We start from the raw sequence: 22,874 nt of genomic DNA on the forward strand, positions 1-22,874 counted from the left end.
GTTTGAAGGTGGCTCCGAAAGAGACTGATTGGCAGGTTCGCTGAAGGCGGGATTCGCTGAGGGCTACGGTACTGAACAAGAAGGATCAGAGGAATTTCTTTAAAAAATAGGCTAAAATTGGATCACCGTAAATGCTCTAATAGAAGCTTTCTTAACGAGAATTTTGATAACAATTATCTCGGTTCCTGTGAGAGATATCAAAAATCTGTCAACTGATAAAATATTGGTGAAATTATGAACAATAATTTATCAGTTAACGTAATTTTGATATCTTTCAAAAGAACCAAGATAATGGAGCTCAAAGTGAGCGTATAGGGTGGGCTTTTATTAGAGCATTGACGTTAGGTTTCATAAGACGAGATGAATCTGAAACTACAAAAATGCTGTTTCAGTTTTTTTCTGGTTTTAATCGAATATGGAAATGGATTTTTGTCGGAATATGAAAATTTAAACTTTGGTACTGTGCATGATTTCGTAACATTACGTAATGAGTTGCCGCGAGTTTGATCTGTTGCATAATGACTGCCCGACTTTCAACTTCCCGAAAAACATATTGAACTGCATTATCACCTTCTAACCTGTCATAGCCTTATTTGGCTTTATTAGCTATCGTTCCAACTATCTTGAAGTTTCTCTCCCACTCACCGTCCAGGGTTTCCAAGACACTACACTTGTTGCATCATACCTACCACCCATCTACTCCACCCATCCTACACAGCCTCAGCCTACCTAGCCTGCCCAACCTTCAGAACGCCTAGAGCACGAGCACAGAGCACAGCCCGATGAGCATATTACGTGAATTGCGCTTCGCGCAATCATCCTCGCCGAGTGCTCAGATTGCTCAGCGAACCTACAGAACCCAGTGCTATCCGTTTTGCCGTAGTTTGTGCTTTGGGTGGTTCGGAATGAGACCCGGTCCGATCAAGACCAGGAGGGGAAATGTATTACAACAACGCAAAATTTGAAGCGAGCTGGTTAGTAGAGGAGGTCTGCACTTCTTTCTGTTTTGAGTGAAAACAAGACAGGCTGTGATGAATTACGGACTGGCAGGAGGAGTTTAACAAACATGATATCGATGATGATGGTGATGATGAGAGAGGAAAGCTGCCAGGTTCAACACCACCAGACGAGCAATTAGTCAGCAAAAGAGTGATTGGGGTTAGGGTCGAATATCGTGAGAAATAGAAATTGCGGTACAGTATACAGATGAAAGTATGTGAAAAAAGCAGAGGATTCTTACGGTAAAACCATACTGTAGTCACATGGTTTCATAAGGACGGTCTGTGTTGGTCACGGTGATCTACAAACGGTGGTTTTATTTCAAAAAACCTAGTAACTGAGTTTTCAGCAATATGCCAAAGTGAGAACCTTCCTTATGAACGGCTGTATAAGACTTACTATTAGAGTATTAACTTTGAGCAGATTTTGCTTGGCTCCTGATAAAAATACAAAAAAATTGTCAACTGATAAACTGTTTATCATAATGTCACTAACATTTTATTAGTTGACAGATTTTTGATGTCTCTTACAGAAAACGAGATAATTGAGCTCAATCTGCACGTATAGGGGACTTTTATTAGAGCGAGTGCGAGACCAAAATGATTGGCGGCAGTATACATAAGGCTATTTTACATGCACATGCAATGGTCCATGTATTGTTATCAACAGATTTGTCTCTATCCATTGTCAGGGTTTCCTTCACTACAAACTCTGATTTCTATTTCCCAAAGTCCAAACGTTCTTTGGAATTCCCAGAGACTACGCTACTTTTGCCAACAAAAATGAATCTCGTTGAAAAACGAACCTTTCCAATCAAATTATGACCGACCACAAAATACGTACATCTAGACGAATATTACGCCTTTTGTCCGCAGAAAAAACCAAAAATTCAATCATTTTCCTATTATTCTCTTTTTATTTCTTGACGTTCCAAAAAATCAGCTGCCTTAAAATTGACTAATTGCTTATTCTAGCCTCTAGGTAACCATTATTTAAGATCAGGCGTCGGAGATGTAGGCGTTATGCAGGTGGAAACTGGTTTTCATTGGAGCTGAAGTTTTAGAAGGGATCTACGAACGTTTCACGATTGATCCTTACAGATTATGCTTGATAGGATCAAGGAAGTACGAAATGGTACATGGTGGTACTAGAATGAGGTGTTAGCACTTTTAAAATAGATCAGCCAGGAACAAACATTATTATTGCTGAAATCACTGGAACAAACTCTAATTTTTATCTTTCCACTCTCCTAACTCTCACGTAAACATCATCGCTGTTAATAATCTATTAGATTTTGATCTGAAAATGATGTGAGAGGAAAAGCCATGATTCGATTATTCAGATCAAGAGGGTAACTTTATTAAATTGGTCAACTAGTTTGCTCTCTCTTCGTCGTTGATTGTGTAGCCTTCTCATAAAAGAAAGATTCCAGATATGGAGAGAGAGGGGATTGATCATCTAAAGGATGGGAGAGCAGAAAAACATGTTGATGAAACATTGGAAATAAAGGAAAAACACGTACGGGGAGCTGTTCTGGTATGGGATGTACTATGTGGGAACATGGTACTGACAGTGAACTTGGGGGATTTCAAGAAATGAAATCGGATCAGGTTTTCGAAATTTGAACACTGATCTCTTCGGTATTTTTAAAATCGCCATAGAGAGATAACATGAACGAATTTGTATCAGTTTGGAAACCAAATGTACCGTGCTGAATTGTTTGGAAACTGCTTACAGGGTGGGGCAAAAGTCTGGTAACCAAATGAAGACATCATAACTTCTCGGAAAATAGTCCAATCCGGGTCGAATTTTGACAGGACTTTATCAAAGAGAGCCCTAGAATCAACACCTTTGGGTAGCGTTTTCGGCGTCACGGGGGTGGTCTGGGCAAACTGTCTCATTCCGCGGTAAAAAAAAATTTTGAGAGCATTCAAAAACATGTGAAAATAAACTAGAACATATGCTCTGAAAGTTTCAAGCACCGAAATTCCCATCGGATTGTTGTCGGACTCGAGACAGGCCATCCTTTTCGGGGATGAAGTTGGAACATTTGGATTTGGCACTTTTTTGCTGAACACGTTTTTCCGTGTGAGCAGGTTCTACATCTTTTTTGGCAGTTCAATTTAGCGAGCTTTATGGCACGATGACTTTCATGGAATGACTGCCAAGTGTTACCCTCGAAAAAAATCGAGACCTATATGGTTGGATAGAGCGTAAAAAGTTATTTTAGATTCCAAACGGAATAGTTGGTAAAATTTTTTTTTTGGGAGTTATGGTCCAAAAAGTACCAAAAAATGCCTAAATTTTCAAAAAATCATAACTTTGTCAGTTTATGTCCGTTTGTTAAAATTTAAAAAACAGTAGATAGACATTTGATTGAACATTTGAGAATAAAATTTTTTAATATTTTTCCTATTGATTGGATTATTAATTTTTTGAAAAAATCAAAAAATTTTTCAATATCTCAAAAATCCTAGGTTAACTTTTTTTTTCATTATGACCATTAAATTCAACACATTTGATTTACTATAGAAACGTATCAATACCCTGGGGGAAATCATGCTCACACAAGTTATGCCAAAAAATATCGATTTTTGGCACTTGGCTTCTTTGAATTCGTTGCCCTCGGCGGCCGGTATGGTGAGGGGCATACTTGTTTTTGTGATTTTTACTTGCGTATGGTTTGCCTAGAGTGTTTGAAATAGAATCCTGCGACATACAAAGTCAATTTTTCAAATGCCGTACCATTTCTTAAAATCATCATCTTGAAAAAAAGCAAAATTTTGACATGTGACAGGGCACATCTATAGTTAATCTTGATGGAAATAGCCAGACTCTTGTTTAAACATGATTAAAATGACAAAATCTTATCAACGGCTTGAACAGAATTTTAAATTAGGCCCTAAAAATATAAATATTCACTGATGATGGGATATCTTTTGTTTTTGATCATAACTTGAGAACGAAGAAAAATATCGAAAAACTGTTAGCGCCATTCGATTTAAAATTAAAAAAATACTACTAAACAAATGTTATTGGTTTGTTTCGTATCGTGAAAATAGGTGAAATGGAAAAAGGTCGATTTCGGCTGTCCGAAGCTGGAAGGATATCTTTCGGAAATCGTTCATTTAACCTCTTTCACCACAGGGACCAAGTTGATTCCACTTTTTCTATGTTATTGTATCATTTTAAATCGAATGGAGTTACCAGTTTTTTGATATTTTTCTTCGTTCTCAAGTTATGATCAAAAACAAAAGGTGTCACATCATCAGTGAATATTTTTATTTTTAGGGCCTAATTTAAAATTCTGTTCAAGCCGTTGATAAGATGTTGTCATTTTAATCATGTTTAAACAAGAGTCTGGCTATTTCCATCAAGATTAACTATAGATGTGCCCTGTCACATGTCACACTTCACCAAAAATAGGGGTCAGGCTCGGAAAATCGTAAATATTTTTGATTCTAGGGCCTAAATCAAAATTCTGTTCAAGCCGTTGATACGATTATGTTCTTCTGATTATGTTAAAAAATAAGTTTGGCAGTTTCTATCAAGTTTAACTATAGGTGTGCCCTGTCACATGTCAAAATTTTGCTTTTTCAAGATGATGATTTTAAGAAATGGTACGGCATTTGAAAAATTGACTTTGTATGTCGCAGGATTCTATTTCAAACACTCTAGGCAAACCATACGCAAGTAAAAATCACAAAAACAAGTATGCCCCTCACCATACCGGCCGCCGAGGGCAACGAATTCAAAGAAGCCAAGTGCCAAAAATCGATATTTTTTGGCATAACTTGTGTGAGCATGATTTCCCCCCGGGGTATTAATATGGTTCTATAGTAAATCAAATGTGCTGAATTCAATGGTCATAATGAAAAAAAAAGTTAACCTAGGATTTTTGAGATATTGAAACATTTTTTGATTTTTTCAAAAAATCAATAATCCAATCAATAGGAAAAAAATTAAAAAATTTTATTCTCAAATGTTCAATCAAATGTCTATCTACTGTTTTTTAAATTTTAACAAACGGACATAAACTGACAAAGTTATGATTTTTTGAAAATTTAGGCATTTTTGGTACTTTTTGGACCATAACTCCCAAAAAAAATTTTTACCAACTATTCCGTTTGGAATCTAAAATAACTTTTTACGCTCTATCCAACCATATAGGTCTCGATTTTTTTTCGAGGGTAACACTTAGAAGTCATTCCATGTTAGGCATCATGATTTTCCCCAGAAATAGTATTCCTGGCCCAATGGCTTGCTAACAAGGATCCGCCAAAAACAGGAAAAAACCGAAGAAGACGTACAGAACGTAGTGCCATAAGTGTGACAAAGTCTATGGTATGTACAGTACCAGTCAATAAGATAAATAAAAAAGTATTTTCCAGTTGATTTTTACTCATTTTCAGGAGTTCGGAGCTCGACTGTCAAGTTTCTGATCACTTTAAAAATTTTGGAGGGTGTAAAACAGGCCTAGATTTAAAACATTGCATTCACAGAATTTTTTAAAACTTTCTAGACTTTCAGCTTTTTTGATTATCGGAAGACTGGTTTTAACTTTTGGGTTCAAAAACTGGCCGAAAAGTGTGTCTTTCAGACATTGGCAAATCGCTGAAAAACAAGGAATTTTCAGTGCCAAGCTTTGTTGACCTAAACAAAAACTAAAATAATTGTGATCTTACAATTGGGTGCCTATAATAGACTTCAAAACATCTCAACGTTATAATTTCTGATTCTTGCTCAAATTTGTCAGATCCGGCTTAGACTGGAAAGAGATGCCATATATTATTAGTCATCGTGTAATAGAGTGCAAAATGTTCTCCAGTCTCTGATTCATAATGTTTCCCAAATAATGTTTTTCAGGGAATGGTGGATTCTGAACGTCATCAACTCCATGGTGCCCTTGTGAATTGCCAAAGCCCACCGATGAATTGCTATGTAGACCCTCACGAGTATCTTATCAAATCTCACACCAGTATTATGTGTCGACTCGAGGAAAATGATGGACATTTCTTCTATGACGATGTGTGTTTCTAGTTCACTTGGCACACTCACGATACACGATTTCAGAAGAGTTGCTCATTCCGATTCTACTTCCGTCGCAGTTTTTGTGCATTTGAATCTCAGTGCTACAGTATGACAATCACTTGTGAAGATGCTACCAGTCCAACTCCGCTGTTGATGATTTGTAGGTACTCGCACGAAAATGAATCTAAAGAAGTTTTAGGTACGTTTCCAGCAGTGATCTTTGTATTTGGTGTGATCGTCTGTATCGTGTTCTGCGTCCTGAGTTGTTATAGAAGATGCTGCGTCAAGGAACGAAGCACGAATATCCAGAAAGCGTAAGGAAGAATTCAGATTCTAATAAATGACGAATTCTGATTTTCAGGGAAGAAGCCTTCGAAAAATTGCGCTCGGACATGCATGAACCGATCGAAGAAGTATGTGAGAAACAGCAAAAACGGAATCAAAACAACTACGTTCCAATGCTTCAAGAAACTCATTTCTAATACAATATTCAAGATGAATCATAATTATTTATTGTTCAAGTTGCTCATTTTGAGCCATTATGGTGAAAAATATTTAAAACGAGTAAAGTGTGTTTTCTTGAATTCTGTAGTGGAAAATTTTATGGATGTACGAAACGATTTTTTGATGAGAAGGGGTTGGGGGATTGCGAAAATAACCCCCGGAATATCGGTTTTGAAAAATGGATGGTCAGAACAAATTATAAAAGAAAAAAGAAGGAGAAGAAGATGAATAATTAGAAGAAGGAGATGCGTTGAATGGGGATTTCTGGAGAGGATACAATGATACTCATTTTAAAGAATATCATCAAAGTCGGTCTGTAATAATATTTGTAGAATATTGATTGCGTTGTAGATATTTAGTCCGATCCTGAAGAAATTCAAACATTTTCGAAACATGCAAGTTTTTTACACAAAAAGGACGGACAAGGTATTCAAGAATTCTTCTGCTACGATGTTATTCTATCTGACTCTACTTACACCTGCTGAAGAAGCGTTCGATTCTTTGTGTTGGATAGCCGGAAGTGAGTATTTTCTCGAGTCATCAATGCTCATTTGGTGCATTCGATGAGCAATGTCTGCTGTTGTGCCCGCCTGAAGAAAAACACCTATTCTTGTCAGTCTATGACCTCAGATATGATTTGTGTCAGTCTGTTCCTTATAGAAATAGATATACGAACGGCTGCGGATTACCTTAATTTTCTTCATGACATCACGTAGGAGGTATCGCCAGAGAATGATGACGTGGTCCACTTCTTTGTCGTTCATCCTTTTTGAAAATGCATGACGAAGGCAATAAATCGAGCATTCGAGGAATACCGACCAGTAGTAGGATCTGGAAATTAGAATGTGGAGGTGGATTGGGGAATAAGGTAGATTTCTGGTTCTCTTGGAATATGTGGGCAGTTTGAGGCAAAGATGTAAAACAGTTAGAGCATAGGTGAACGATTGGGGATACTGTAAAACCTGTAATAAAAAGGCCCCGCAAATTTCGAAGTTTAAGATCATTTTTCTTGGCTCCTATTGAAGATATCAAAATTGTGTCAATTGATGAATTGTTTGTGATAATATGATAAACAACCTATTAGTTGGCAATCTTTCTATATCTTTTACAGGTACTGAGATAAATTGGGCCGAAGTTGAAAGTCAGAGGGTCCTTATGTTACAGGTTTTATGGTATCTGAGGAGAAACATACTATGATTGTGATTGAATGAATATAGGGATCCTAAATTGAACGAAAAAGTTGAAAACTTAGAATTAACTGAAGAATTAAAGCTGAAATGATGAAAATATCCTAATCGACTTGAACAAAAAACTGGGGAAACTTTCATGCTCACTGACCAAATTCCGTCAAACTTAAGACAAGGTTCCGATCTATTATTACTATTTGAACTTCCAAATTCAGGGCAAAATCTGACTATGGTCCGTTATACAGCCGTTTCTGGGCAAGTTCCGAGAAGAACCTGGCCAATATCTGTCGAAAAGCCAAACCTCTTCTGACCAGAAGTTACAAGCAGACAGTATTTGATTTTTTCTACGTTTGAGTCATTTTTTTCTGTGAGAATGTCCCCATGTTTTCCAATCAATACCAAACCATGCTCAATTTACAGTAATCCTTCTCTGATTCCTTGTTCCCATAAACCTCCTTACCTGAACTTTCCATTAACCTCGAGCTTTCCGTGCCGTCTTCCCAAATTGTCCAAAATAACATCAAGTGATGTGAGATGATCGAGTGCCTTTACTGCTCCCTCGATAACCTGAAAATCAGAAACTGGGAAGTTTTTCCAACAATTAGAGATGAGATACCTGCATAAAACGCATTGCCTGAAATGCGAACTCATTGTTCTTTCTGTCTGGTTTGGATCCAACGAATTTTAGTTTTGGGAATAGTCGACGGGCTTCTGGGCACTGAAAAGTTACCATGGAGGTCAGAAACCAAACTTGCAAAATTCTCAACAAAGGAAATTGAGGGGTACTACTACTAAAAGGGAAATTAGAAAGGACCCATCTCAATCCATGGGACTAATCAAAAAGTAAAATGTTGACACGGAAGAGTCACATGATGACGCTAGTATCATCAAGACCAACCTGATTGAAAATCATCTCGTAGATATCACAAGCGATGTGATTCTTTTTGCCTTCAACGAGATTCCACGAATGTTCCAGATCATTTTTCTCCTCTTGTGTGAAGCAGTACCAGGAGATTGCCGCCGGTGCCATGTCTTCGATCTCCTGGAATTATTAGGGATACGAATTCGAAAACCTATGCAATCATAAGATAAAGGATGGACGAATATGTTTGGTTCATTAAATCAGGTACAGTAATCCCGGGGAGTCCTTGACCCACTAGCTTTTAGTTCTTTGCCCATTGCTCACCACTAACTACACTCTCAAGTACCTCGAGCAATTTCCCATACCTTTCTATCCTATACTTGCAACAGAAAAAAGCCCAGATCTCTGTTTCTAAAACCACCACCTATCTCAGAGTTGCCTCCGTGACTCATGCAACATTTTTTTCGTTGCTCTTCTTTTTTTCAAAACACTTGTTTCTTCTTCTTCTACATTTTTTGGGTACAAAAAGATTGAAAATCATGAAATTCCCACGCCTCTCCAGATGGAGATCCCGCTCCTTCCGGTTCCACGTGTTTACCTTTGACTTCTTCTTCGTCTCCTTTTTTATGCCCTAAGGCTTTTTTGCAACAAAAAATAGTCTTAAAAAGAGGAAGAAGAAAAACAAGATAATTGGAGTAGAAGGGAGTGCAGAGAATATGTTCTGGTGGTGTTGAATTGGAGTCATCATTAGGAGAAGAAAAGAAAGGAGAAGAGGAAGAATGAATGAGAAACGGAAGAAACCTTAGGAATGAAGAATTGCCCTTATTTTGGGAAAGATTAGGTCTATTTGGAGAGCAAGGAAGAGGTCAAAATCCAGAAACCAGAGGCTCAGAATTTTAAATGTAGATCGAAAAATTAGATGATTTTTTGGAGTATTGAGAAGTAGAAAATGAGCTACCAAAAAAGACAAATCAAGGTCTGGCACTTAAATTTGCAAAAAAAAAATTAAATTTCGGTTCTCATCACTTCAAAGATGCCAATTCCCAGTTTAGAGTTTTCAACAAAAAAAAATCACATTTTCATGTTCCCTAGACCGGAACTTCAGAATTTCTTTTAAATTTCCCGAACATACCGTAATGACCAATTTGACATCGTCACACATTTTCGCACTTTCAAAACTGTCCGTTTCAGAAGTTTCGGAATCCAGTTTGAATAGTTTTCTTTTTTTAGAAAGTAATCAAGAATTCAGAATTTCAGAGTATTCTCCACTCCGAATAGGCAAAATGATACAATAGTTTCTGATGGGGAGTGCGTGAGCAACACAAAAAAAGGCACCGAATGGGGGGCGGGGACTCGTTTTGCCTCTCACGGATGAGCAAAATAGTAGAAAAAAGACAGAGGAAACGAGGGACGGTGGTCGTAAAATGAGACCTCAAGTCGTAGCTTTCTCACCACTATGCCCCGTAAGGATCTTATGATCAATTTCAATTAATCCTAATCACTTTCGGTGCTTCGTTTTTTCGTTATTTTCCTTTTTCTTCAAACTAGAATTTGTCATAAAACTTTCCACGAGGTCAAGGGTCCTTTCTTCTTTTTCTTGATCGAATTTATGTTGCAAAATGAGATGAGAAGCCGTCAAAAAACGGATGAGAACAAGTAGAAGACGTGAGGACTTCAAAGTGGGGGAAAAGTTTGTAAAAGTCTGAATCCTTTAAAGATCTGAATCCAAACTTGTTGAAACCGGATTAAAAGTTCATTTGTTACGTCATGAAGTGGGCGGAGCCTAATGGTTCCTAAAGGAAAAAAAAACAAAAGGTTTAGGAAGAAGTAAAGAGATTGAAGGATAACGTTTATGGGAACCGGAATAGAGTTTATAGGTCAGCGTTTATAGTTTGACGAGATAGAAAACAACCGAAAATGATCTAATAGAAGCCGGCCCAATAGTTCACTTCGAGCTCAATTATCTCGGTTCCTATGAGAGATATCAAACATTTGTCAACTGATAAAATATTGGTAATATTATGATCAACAGTTTATCCGTTGGAAATTGTTTGATATCTATTGAAAGAGCCGAGATAATTTATTTCAAAGTACATGTTTAAGTAGACTTCTATTAGAGCACATATGGTAACAGGATTCTTACTGGAATCGAAAAATCGAAGAATCAGACACTTTAAGATTTTGTAAATATTGGATTTTGATTCTAGCATTTCAATAACTCTAGAATCTTAGAAATCTGGATAATTGTAGGATCTCAAAACTTCGAATCTTAGGAATTTTGGTATCCTAGAATCTCAATTTTAAAGTTTTAATTTTTAAGCCTCAATTTCAAAGTCTCAGCATTTTATGATTGCGATGAACCCACCCACTTTTTTAAAAGCCGGAACTTGTCACTGAATTAATTATTCCACGTTTCCTAATCCTCAGAATGCAAATAAGGATCCGGAATAGAAAAAAAAGGAGAAGAGTTCCTTCTCTCTGCTGCTGGAAAAAAGTGCGCTAAGCTCATCGTATAATTGAATGGACTAGAAATGAGAGACAGAAGTGAATCCTCTTACTCCCTCTTCTACTCGAAAATACTCCCTCGTCAAATTGTGGTAATCAGGGTGGAAAAAAGATGGGACTCTTCTGGAGCAACCCACCAGGCATGATTCATTATTTGATGACAGAAAAAACAACAGGGGATCGGAGACGATAAATCGTTCTTTTAAGGAATTAATTAAAATAAATAGAAAGCTAGGAAAAGTTGTATTTTCAGTAAAAGTCAAAACGATTCTTCTAAATGAGAGGGTGATGTTTGGAATGTGAAATACGAAGCTGATGTCTCGAAGAGCATGTGAGTGAACAGACCACACTTTCCTTCCTGTTTTGTAAATTGGAGTCAAATACTTACGGAGAATGTGAATTAGAAAGTTCTGGTGGAGAAGTGATCTATAGAATAAGACTGTATACAAGTGAGACTGTTCAAACATTGGCCAGAAGTTTTATTTTCAAATTCTTGTAGGCCTAGAAATTATGATAGGGATTGTGAATGATTTTTCTTTAAAAATTATTTAAAAAATAAAAGATTTGAAAATTTGGCAATTCTTAATTTCGCTCTCCAAAATTCCGAAGTTCCGAAAATGTCAAAAGCTCGTATATTTTATCATTCCAAGAAACCAGGAACTGGGCCAATAAAGCTAAACAAGTCTGAAAAGGCAGTGGTTGGTTCCAACTCATCAATTTTGCACAAAAACAGATATCTCTTTTATTTCCTCTCAAACTTTTTTCATCGCTTATTTATCAAACCAAAACACGGAGGAGAAATTTAGAGACATCTCTTGTATAGAGACGTGCCAATTGAACTTTTGAAGTTTCGAAAAAACCTGAAATCAGATGGGCAAAGGAGGAAATGAGGAGTTTTCCAAAAATGAAAAACTTTGATCATTGAAACTTTTGACATGCCTTGGTGCGCATCATTTGGGGTTTCTTAGCTGGTATTTTTTAATATTTTGAACTTCTGATTTTGTGTAGAAAATTTGTCTGGATATAGAATTCCTAAATCAAATCTGTTGGATCTGCTAGATCAGGAGAACAAAACAATCCTTCAAAGAGGGAAGGCAAGAGAACTTGCAGATCTCAAGTTTGAAATTTTTTGTGTTCATGCGATAATTAGGTTCATACAGATCTACTTTTTGCCTTATCCGGACCAATCATCATCCACGTGGCACACACCTTTTGAATCTTTTGATCTACTACTTTAAAAAATTGAAACCGAACACTTTTCAGGTGGCAAAAATATCAGGTTTCTCAAACTTGATCGTTGGCATAATGCACTTTTTTAAAGAAACATAAAGAATTCTTCTAGCATAAACTAGAATATATTTCTCCACAAAACACAAAATGACCTCTTTATCCCATATTCATATCCCAATATAGCGAGCATTCATAATTTCCGGTAGTTTGCACATTTTCTATGTCAAAAGTTTCCGATTTTTTGCATTGCACACACTACCCTCTCTCTTTCTCTCTCTCTCTCTCTCTCTCTCTCTCTCTCTCTCTCTCACTCTCTCTCTCTCTCCATAAAAAGAAATGAAAAGTCATGACATTCGAGATCTGTCCCTCCCAATCGAAATCCGATACTTAACTAGTTGTGTACTTTTCATTTCATGTGCTTTGACGGGAGGAAGATGAAATATATGGCAACATGGAAAAAATATTGAACTTATTTTTTAAGAAAAGGGGATTACTAGAATATTCTAGAACGTTTTAGAATGCAGATTTTTCAAAATCTGAGCCAGAAACATCAAAAAAGAGCGAATCTCTGAACCTTTGGAAGGAGCAAAAAAAAAAAAAACAGAACAATTGAGAGCTCCAAAAATGAAAAATGGAGCAAAAAGTGTGTTTCTTGATGAAACATTTGATCCCGGTCATCTGTCTTTCTAATCCCCTTTTTCCATTTCTGGCGCTTCTTTTTGGCTTCAGTATTTTTTTGTGAAATTGAAAATATAATTAAAGTGGGAAAATTGAAGAAAAATATGGAATTGGCATTTTACTACTAAACTACAGAGTTCGCACACAAAAATTGAAGAAAAACATTTTTTTAGAAAAATGAAGAAGGGTATGGGAGAATACATTCTAGGGGTGCAAAGTATATTTCAAAAAGTTTTGGAAATTTGAAAATTTGCAAAAAGGTCATGGGAGTATTTTTCAAACTCAACCCTCACAGTTTAAAGATTTGATTGTGAGATTCTGGATTCCATGAGTCAAAATTCCAGAATTTCAGAACTTCAAAATTTTGGAATCTAAAGTTTTCAGAACTTCAGAATTTCAAATTTGCAAATTTGAAAATCCCAGAGATTCAAATCTTTGGAATTTGAAGTTTTCATAGTTCCAAAATTTCATAATATCAGAATTTTGGAACTCCGAAATTTCCAAATTTCGAAAGATTTTCAAGATTTCAGAGTTTAAGAATTTCAGAACATCAGATTTTCAGAACATCAGATTTTCAGAACTTCAGAGTTTCAGAATCTCAGAGTTTCAGAATTCCAAAATCTCAGAATCTCAAAATTTCAAAATATCAGAATTTCAGAAAATCAGAATTCCAGAATTTATAAAACTCAGAATCTTAAACTCGATTTCCAACTTCAAAATTTTCCTAAAATGATTATTTACACTTCTTCTCTGAAATGTTTAAAACATAATAAATATATAGTTCAGTCATGAGAGTCACTAGTTTTCATACGAATTATTTTCTAGTAATTCTAGGTTTTTTTCTTAGAGAATTCTTGAAAATTATGATGTCGTGGGAAACTTCTGATTTCGATTTTCAGAACAATACTGATCTCGAAGATCCCAACTTTTCTGTAGAGAGACGTTCCACGTCATCTGAAGCTGTGGAAAGAAAAACGATAAAAGATTTTAAGGAATTCTGCTCCTCTAGGCTTTTGAGAAGGAAATTGAAAAATGGAAGAAGAAGACACAGATTAAAAGTAGAAGAAGAAAAAGAAAAATACGCCTTTTGTCTTCTTGGAAGAATAGCGAAAAAAGTTCATCGGAAATGGAAAACGGAGGAATAGAAAGAGAAGAAGAAGAGTACTCTTCTCCAATGAACTTTTTTCGGATCTTTTGTTCTAGATGTTTCCCATCGTTTGGAGTGTTTTGCAGAATTTCGAAGAACTAATTTTGAAAAAAATTCGAATTCCAACGATATACCGTTTTTGCTCTGACAGGAGCCCTGCACTTTGAGCTCAATTATCTGGGATCCTATAAGAGATATCAAAACCTGTCAATTGTTAAAATATTGATAATATTATGATAAACAGTTTATCAGTTGACAACTTTTTGATATCTTTCAAAAGAACCGAGATAATTTAGCTCAAACTCAAATATGGTACATGTATTCCATGATGCACGGTATTTGCAAAATCGCACGATCTTTGAGTGTACAAATAAACACAAAATATACAACAAACTCGTCAATTGGTTCGTAAATAGACTTAGGAAGCAAAAAAGAAAAATCTCAAAGATGAGTAAAACATGGCGGGATATATCTAACAAAAAAGAGAGGAAACACACAGATTGGGTTCGGAAATCGAATTTGGAACGTGCAATGTTGCACATTTTCGGATGAGTTCTTTTGGGGGTCAATGGACATTGCAGGCCCGCAAAAAGAGAAGGATTTTTTGGGATAAATTCCATTGGAGAAAAGTTTGTTGGAGAAGATAGAATAAGAGATTTAGACGAGGAGTTGGCACGTGGGGTTTGAGATTTTGGATTTTGGATACCAGGGGAAACAATACAGCGTTAGGGTCTGATTAGACTGCCACATCCACAAAATGTAACATTTATACCAAAAAAAGCACCGCGGGGCTGCCTGTTTCGGACAAAACGCCATCATTTTGGTCAGAAAGCCATCAGGCCTACTTAGGCCCACACCTCAAAGTCGAGTTTGGATGAGGGGATCAAATTGAGCACAATGACTGGAGGATCCCACATTATGCTTTAAAATTCTTGAACGTCTAAAGTTATCCTGCTCAGCTACAAACTTGTGTTTTCGAATGCAACCCTAATAGTAAGCATAATGCGATCGGAAATAAGAATCATATGGGCTTATTAGGAAATTATCAATAGAGCAAACTTGCTCACATCCAAAAATCCAGAAATCTCAAACAAGGCACTTCCCCGTATATCCGTAATCTAAGCCCCTAACGTCTGGACCCATGTTTGCCTAGTTGAAAAAATATCCCTTCCAAGAATAGACACTTACGTTTTAATAATGAATATTTCGAGATATTTTAAGATATTTCAAGATTCTGGGGGAAACAGAAAAAAAGAGGAATTTTTCAGAAGATGTCAAATGAAAATGGGAAAAGTCGAAAAGCGAAGCGCCGCCTCCTCTAGACTACCGTAGAAATGTGACAAAGTTCGTTGATCAGGGAAGGAATGGGGCGGAGCATAAATTCTTTTAACTTTCAGAAGAGTAAACGATGTCAACGACAAGAATGAATTGAAACTCTTCGAAAAATCATCGGAACGAATGAAATCTTATAAAATTTCATGTGGGAGGTGGAAGTAGATGAGGCAGGAAACCAACGTCTTCCTGTTTTCAATTTGTATATGTATCACGTGTACTCGGTTTTCCTTCCCATTCGTAATTACATCAAAGCATATATTTATACTAGATGAAATATTGAAAATATTTTTTGGGTGCGAAGTGTCTCTTGAAAAGAATTTTCAACTAGGTCTAAAATTTGGAAATTCTGACGGTTCAAGCAGAAGAAAAGCGAAGACGTTAATGAATTTTCGAAGTGAAGCGGAAGCTTTTTTGTCTTCGTTGTCAAGACTACAATGTGTGTAAAATAGACAAAAATAGAATTTTCAAAATTTTCCCCTAACGATGTGAGGAGGAGGGATCTAAAAATCTGAAAACAATCTCGTAGACCGCCAAAACAAAAAACAATTGGAACGAATAGAGCAAAAGTCAATCAATGTGTATAAAAATCAAAAGCGTGTTTTTATAAAATCGAATTCTGATTCTGAGGCGGTGAGGAAATGACGTTAGACAGAAAAATTAATAGAAACTTTTTTTTACTTTTTTGAGAAATTTTTACTTTAGTTGAACGATTTTCTTCCAAGGATTGCACAGCCTTGCGTATCAGCTAAATACGTATGTACTTCGAATTAGGACGAAACCAAAATGAAACGCATTTCTGGTTGAAAGCATTTCAATCCGCTTATCTCGCAAACTCTCCTCCCTCGGCTACATATTTTTTCAATCTGTGGCCCATCATCATCTTGTCAGTAGTTGATTTGAATCTCTGACCTCATGACACATATCACTCGGTTCTTTGACATGAGGTTTGTGTCATGGACGATACGTGGGGTATGTCGAAATATAGAATCAGAATATGAAGAAGACACGTGGAAAAAAGATATGAGTGGTATCCGGAAACGTTCTAGACAGGAAGGCTGAGAAAAGAAATCACATGGCTGTTTTCCGAAGGAGGTCATATCTTCAAGAGTCTAGAAGTACTTGGTAAATCCAAGAAAATAATCATTTTCGGCTTTATGGAAGCTTCTCAGATTTTGGATAGACATTGGCCAGGATTTAGTTGGAACTTGTCCAAAAACGGCTGTATAGCGGGCCATGGTCAGATTTTGGTCGGAAGTTGAATAGTAATAGGTCGGAATCTGGTCATAAGCTTATCATTCTTATCCGGAATGATGAGCGAAATTTGGACAAGTTTCCCAGGACAATTCTAAAGAATTCTACAGAATGATAGATGAAATAAGCGTCCGATCCAAAAAATAGCTTTCCCCGGTGAGCATCCACTTACCTTCCTAGTTTCTTTTCTCCGATTCATCGGACCAACTGGCGGCGCACTACGAGTTCGATCGACAATCCAGTGACGATACAGCTTGACTTATTTTAGTTTACTTGGAAGTTCCAAAGACTAGAAGTTGAAAGTATACACAAGGTATATATTCCGCCAGACTGGATTTTCATATATCAGCACCGAAGCATTTCTCTCTAATGAGCACTATGCTCCCTTGTCGTGGGAAAGATCTTTTTGTAGTGGAGTCGAGAAAGCAGCCATGTGATAGCGAAAGTGACGAGAAATTGGACTTGGAAAGAGAGGACTGGGAATAAAATTTGTGATCCGATCAGTTGATCTTCCAGCTGTGATCAAGCCAAACTATTTTTTGTAGGAGGGGTTACTGTAGATGTTCTGGAAGAGTCTAGAACTTTTGTTCTCTGCTATTCGTTGCAACGCTTGCACCTTTCTATTCTTATCTTTTTCTAATTACTTTGTCTTCCCGATGTCCCATTCCCTTAAAGTGATTGTTTGGTTTTCTTCTCCTTTTACTCAAGATTGGACATCGCGACCCATCAAAGATTTTATGAGAACCTTCGAGAGCCAAACTAGAAGACGATGAAATTGAAATTGAAGTTTTTGCAGAAGAATGGGAAATTACGAGCGTGTACAAAAGTGCGAATCGCTTAGCAATGATTAGAAATGTCTGGAAAAAAGTTTGGAAAAGAATGGAAGATAGGAAATTAGAGAGGGGTTAAACTTTTGTGGTTTGGTCCAGTGGTCCCAGACACAGATCGAGCAGTGGAGATAAGATGAGCAAGGGCCCGAATTAGTCAACAAATGGAAATGAAGAAAACAATCAAACATCAGAGATCAGATCCAGAACTTTTCCAGATTTTTTCTTTACCCAATTCCTATAATGAATCCTGTCATGTCCTCTGTAGACCGTAAACCTGTCAAATTGACAGTTAGAGAGCAATAAACAAAAATTAGATGATAAGAAAAGTATTGCAGAAGTCAAATGTTTTGATTTTTGAATTTATTTTGAATCCTGTGAAATTTTTCTTAGCAGATCTTTCATTTCGCGAGAGGATCGTTTCCCACGGTCTGAGACTAATCGACTAATTTCTAGTCACACTTTCTCGGGAATATGAGTCAGGTAGTTCTAGTGTGGAGGTGTCGTTGGGGAATGTGATCTGTGAGTTCCCTGAAAATTTGCGAGGATACTTGAGATAGGGGGAAAATATGTGAATAGTCAATTTTTGAGTAGCGAATCTCAAAGGAAATGAAATCACTCTTTTTTTTGAATAGTGCTCCAAAATCCACAATACTTTCAATTTAGGTTCGACTAATAAACTTTATAGAATTGTTTCGAAAATTAGTAAACTCACAATCAGATTATTGAATAAAAGTCAGATAGTTGGAGTACTGACTAATTGAAAAGTTCGTGGAATGAAATTTGGAATTCAGAAAATTTTAAAAATTTTGAATTAAAAATCCGAAAAATCTCGGATTTTCCCGAACGAAAAATCTAAAATTCAAAAATTAATGGAACTGAAAATGTACTGTAATATCATAGACATATGACCAAAAACAATGTTTTGTCTCTAGAGCGGAAAAATTACATTCATTCATTTTTACGAATTTCGATTTTCGATTCCGACGTTCCTAAAGCATTTTTTTTCTGAATTTTCCTGAAACCTAAAGTTCCGAAAACCCTGGACATTATTCTCTCTCCTATAAAAAACATATCTACTAAATTTGGTGCTCAGAAGTTCAGAGTATTGAATAACTGGAAAATTAGTTAGATGAAAAAATTCCAAAAAAAAAGCGCGGACTATTTTTTTCACTCAAAGGTGGAGGAACATGAGCAAAACAATTTTCTCGAAATTCCTTCGAGGAGTTGAATTTGTGGGAGGCGAATATGGCACGCCTGTTCCTTGGACTGAATTTTTTTAGTTTCGAGTTCGCACGAGCTGGGAATTAATGGTTATGGCTCAGAAGTAGTCAACCCATGAAACTATAACCATATGTTTCTCTCTTCTTTTTTCCAATTTCTTCCATTTCTACGAACTCTCATTGTGGACTCATCTGACCCCCATTCTTTGCACATCTGTTCGACCCCATTCCCCCAGCCACACAACTCTTTTTCTTGTTTCACCTTATCTCCCAACACCTAACACATATATCTCTTCTCTCTCTTCCATTCCTTCTCGTTTTCACTTATCTCTATTTCATAATTCTGACTTGTCTCTATCTCTAAATCTCTGCCTCTCTCTTTTCATCCTCCCTCCAACACATTTTCAATTATCAAATGTTCTTGTTCCTCCATTCTGTCCTCCCACTCACACACATATTTTTTCAGAAGGAATCAAATCCGTCATCATTCTGTTTGACCATCTTCCATGGCGATTCCCGTCAGATTCCTTGTCTATGGTAAGTTTGAATTCTAATTTAATTCAACGTCTTCTCAATTTTTCAGGACTGAGCACCTCTTGCATCACCCTTCTCTATGCTCTCCGACTAGCTTTCCACTCTACAATAATATGTCAATTGGAGAATTCGACTGGTTAGTTTTTCCAAGTTTCCTCCTATCACTATTCGGGGTATCAATTCAATCAAATTGACAGTTTTTCTCTCCTCTCACTCTCTTTGATATGATATTGATAAGACACTGGTCATTCTTCGGATTCGCACTTTGACCAAAATAATTACAGTTTCATTTTTGCTCGATGAAGATCTCAAGCAGTACACATTCCAATCCGTTGGATTTGGGCTAGCCGTGGGATTGGTTCCATTGCATTTCTTGAATTTTTTGGGAACAAGGTATGTCCTATCTTCTCAGATGGTGTGAGGGCAATAATAGATGATATGTGCTTCCGGCGTATGACTACACAATCAGGTAGTGCGAGTAAAAGATGATAGATTGTGTCCAGCGTATGACTACTTGATTTGTAGTTTCAAACCGAAGAAAAAAATTCCGACTGTTTTTTTAAATAGATTTAATTAATGGGAATTTTTCTACTGTTCGATTTCAACAGTAAGGTGGTGTTTCCAAGAGCAGCGGAATATATCTGGCTATTTTAGATTTAGAAGTCATCCGATAATGCATTGGAAAATGTCGAAAAATAATAATTTTCATCTGAGAAATTCAACTCGTATATTCCAGAAATGTAACGACCATCTATGGGATCATCGGAATCCTCTCTGCTCTTTTCTACCCAACATCCTACCAAATGGGATTCTATGCCTCATTTGTCACTCGTCTTCTGCAAGGAGCTCCACTCGGGATCCTCTTATGGCTCATCGCAAAAGTGGCGACTGATTGGACACCAAAAACTGAAACTGCGATTGCAATCGCAATATTGACATCAGTTTACCAATTGGCTCCTTTTGTTGCCCAGATAAGTGCTGCCGAGATGTGCCAGTATTTTGGATGGGAGTACACTTACTACTTTTTGGCAGTGCTATGTGCAATTTCCCATATCGCGTTTTATTTTGTGTACACGGATCGCGTTGAGGATAACCAGTAAGTGGCTCACGTCACAGGGAGAAGATCAAAAATCATTTTCAGGCTTGCAAGTGCAGAAGAGAAGTCGTTGATATTGGAAGGAAAAGGAAAAAGCGGAAAGCAGGTGTCCGAAAATGTTCCATACTCTCAATTGCTTTTGGATCCAACAGTATGGGCTACCTGGTTTGCGAACCTCGCTTTCTTCTCGTCTCTTTTAGTTTTTCTTCAATATGGACCACTTTATATGAACCAAGTGCTAGGATTCTCTGTTAGAATAACGGGATACTCTGGAGGATTGGCTCATGTATTCTGTTTGTTTGCGAAGATTGTATTCGGAAAAGTAATGGACAAAAGTCAAATGGATATGACAAAGAGGTTGAAAGCTGCATGGACTGTTGTTGAGATCCCATCATTGGCATTGTTGTTAGCATTGATTATGGTAGGTAATTTCTGCAGTCCCAAACGACATGTTTCTACTTCCAGCTCCGCGACGTCTACATTCAAATGGCATGTATTGTGATTTTCATCACTATCCATGGTGTTGCCATTGTCATTATTGTGAAAACTCAGACCTATGTAAGTCTTGTCATTCGCGTCAGGACTGTGGCGCTGCCGGCTGGAGCCTCTTGATTAGAGATCATCTGAGATAAGTAGAGTACAGCAGCATAGCGGCACTAGTGGTTTCTAGGGCGGTGAGCATACTGAGCATACGGAATAGTTGGTTCCTGGCTACCTACCCAGGACCTGAGTCATGGCTTTGATTTGAACAAACTTTATTTCCCTGTAATCAAAGAATTATTCTTTCCAGAGATCCGCCGAGCACAACCACGTTCTTGCCAACGGGAACACCCTTTGCGTTGTTCTCTGTCTGTTCCTTCAACCGCTCATAGTAAAGTTCCTGGTCCAATCGAACACGTTTGATGAGGTGAGAGCCTTTAAAATATTGTTATCAGAATGAAAGTGCTGTGTCATGAGACAATAGTTTTTAGAGCATGTAAACATAGTGAGGTAGATTCTAGCTAGATGGTTTTATTTTGAAATTTGGCACGTTCTATTGAGGTCTAGAAACTTGTATCGTCTGAATTTGAAAAAAAATTAAGCCTTTTCCAGTGGTCTCGAGTCTTCGGTCTCCATGCCATCCTGATCCTTACCTCCGTCATCTTCTTCACATGCAAAGTGGATGCCACACCTGCTAAATGGACAGGAATCCAGAAAGTTGAGACAAAAATCGAGGAACCATAAATAGATTATGTACTTCGTTCAATTTGTACTAATTATACTTTGACGCTGCTTATTTCATTTTTCGGGTTATCATATCAAATCATCGTGTTTCAACACATACCTGCCACTCTGAATTCATGTCACTTTTTGAATCGTGTTCCGACTACGAATGAACCAAACTTTAAATTGAAACTTAAATAAAATTTTTAAAAAATTGATAACAAGATAATCAAAAAACTTCACACAGTTAGACTACACAGTTGATGTTTCATCATTTTGAAATGAGCACGAGACATGGAACGGTTTTCTTAGTCAAAGAGCACAGGTGGTCTATTTCGTTAAGAGTTCTATTCGATTTGAGTTAACGATGTGGGTGTTCGGCTGAACTGAGAACACCCTGAGAAACTATTTGCACTGTCTGGAACAAAGAAAAAGTGTTCAAGAGTTCACAAGTTAAATTGAGCAAACATGAGAAGCACACTTATAAAAGTCCAATTCAACTTTCAGGAGAGAAGAATTCAGACGACTTCTTGATTCTGAATCTTTCAACTTCATGCTGAACTATGTATTGCCGTATTTGCTCTGATAGAAGCATACCCAAACCATCAACTTTGAGCTCAATTGTCTGGATTCCTGTACAAGATATCAAAAATCTGTCAATTGATGAAATATTGGTGATACTAGGATAAATAATTTATCAGTTAAAAAGATTCTGATATCTTTTGCAGAAATCGAGATAATTCAGCTCAAATTAGAGTTTTTCGGTACTTCTAAAAAATTTTATAGCCCGTTCTTGGATCTTAAAGGTGGGGGACACAAACAACGATTTTCACAAATTACGCCCCTCCAGGAGTTGAACTTGTGGCTGGGGGTGCTGTGCTGTGCCACTACCGGCTGAGCTATGGTGGTTCAAGCCAAAAGGGGCCCAACTATGGTTCTACGGTGTTTCTGCAATGCTTCAGGTCCCATTCTTGAATTTTAGGACAACGTTGGATCGATTTTCACATCATGTTATTATCTAAATTTTCATCAAACTTTTTCCCCAATCATATGATTTCTGAGCTTCCAAAATTTTATGTGACACCTTTTGCTCTAGACACTTCAATTTTTTCTTGAAACCCATTATATTTTATGATCACTTCCACTCACCATATGCCAGCTACAACGTGCCGTTCTTTTTTTGCTGTATCTTATAAAAAATGCTTCTCACTCAGCTTCTTGCCCCGCCCCTTCTGCTCGTTTTCTTTTCTTATTTTTTCGAC

The 22,874-nt window shown here is 37.0% G+C and overlaps 5 protein-coding genes across 5 annotated transcripts in view; 3 read left to right on the top strand and 2 right to left on the bottom strand.

The window, feature by feature from the left end:
* Positions 1-5,868: 5,868 nt before the first annotated feature.
* CBG04427 lies at positions 5,869-6,512 on the top strand (the record flags this gene model as incomplete). The annotated part of the gene is made up of 3 exons (XM_045236003.1): positions 5,869-6,027; positions 6,073-6,344; positions 6,392-6,512. 3 exons carry the CDS (start codon positions 5,869-5,871, stop codon positions 6,510-6,512), a joined length of 552 nt encoding a protein of 183 aa, XP_045092675.1.
* A 312-nt stretch (positions 6,513-6,824) lies between these two features.
* On the bottom strand, positions 6,825-8,751 carry Cbr-glb-19 (the record flags this gene model as incomplete). Its single annotated transcript, XM_002634372.2, has 6 exons — positions 6,825-6,848; positions 7,011-7,124; positions 7,224-7,365; positions 8,182-8,288; positions 8,338-8,439; positions 8,620-8,751. 6 exons carry the CDS (start codon positions 8,749-8,751, stop codon positions 6,825-6,827), a joined length of 621 nt encoding a protein of 206 aa, XP_002634418.2.
* Positions 8,752-11,670: 2,919 nt separating this feature from the next.
* CBG26468 lies at positions 11,671-11,802 on the bottom strand (the record flags this gene model as incomplete). Its single annotated transcript, XM_045236004.1, has 1 exon — positions 11,671-11,802. The coding sequence occupies one exon, from the start codon at positions 11,800-11,802 to the stop codon at positions 11,671-11,673; it is 132 nt and encodes a 43-aa protein (XP_045098315.1).
* A 7,483-nt stretch (positions 11,803-19,285) lies between these two features.
* CBG04430 lies at positions 19,286-21,633 on the top strand (the record flags this gene model as incomplete). Its single annotated transcript, XM_045236005.1, has 8 exons — positions 19,286-19,316; positions 19,363-19,449; positions 19,598-19,706; positions 20,050-20,409; positions 20,455-20,830; positions 20,875-20,967; positions 21,200-21,316; positions 21,502-21,633. 8 exons carry the CDS (start codon positions 19,286-19,288, stop codon positions 21,631-21,633), a joined length of 1,305 nt encoding a protein of 434 aa, XP_045092676.1.
* A 542-nt stretch (positions 21,634-22,175) lies between these two features.
* CBG04431 overlaps positions 22,176-22,874 on the top strand; it is a gene marked incomplete at both ends in the record, with an annotated part of 14,216 nt that continues 13,517 nt past the window's right edge. The window contains one exon of the mRNA XM_002634374.1: positions 22,176-22,286. Within this exon, the coding sequence (XP_002634420.1) occupies positions 22,176-22,286 (111 nt within the window). The remainder of the gene's footprint in view (positions 22,287-22,874) is intronic.

The sequence above is a fragment of the Caenorhabditis briggsae genome (genome assembly GCF_000004555.2).
Source record: "Caenorhabditis briggsae complete genome, chrIV, whole genome shotgun sequence".
In the NCBI taxonomy this organism is placed as follows: domain Eukaryota; kingdom Metazoa; phylum Nematoda; class Chromadorea; order Rhabditida; family Rhabditidae; genus Caenorhabditis; species Caenorhabditis briggsae.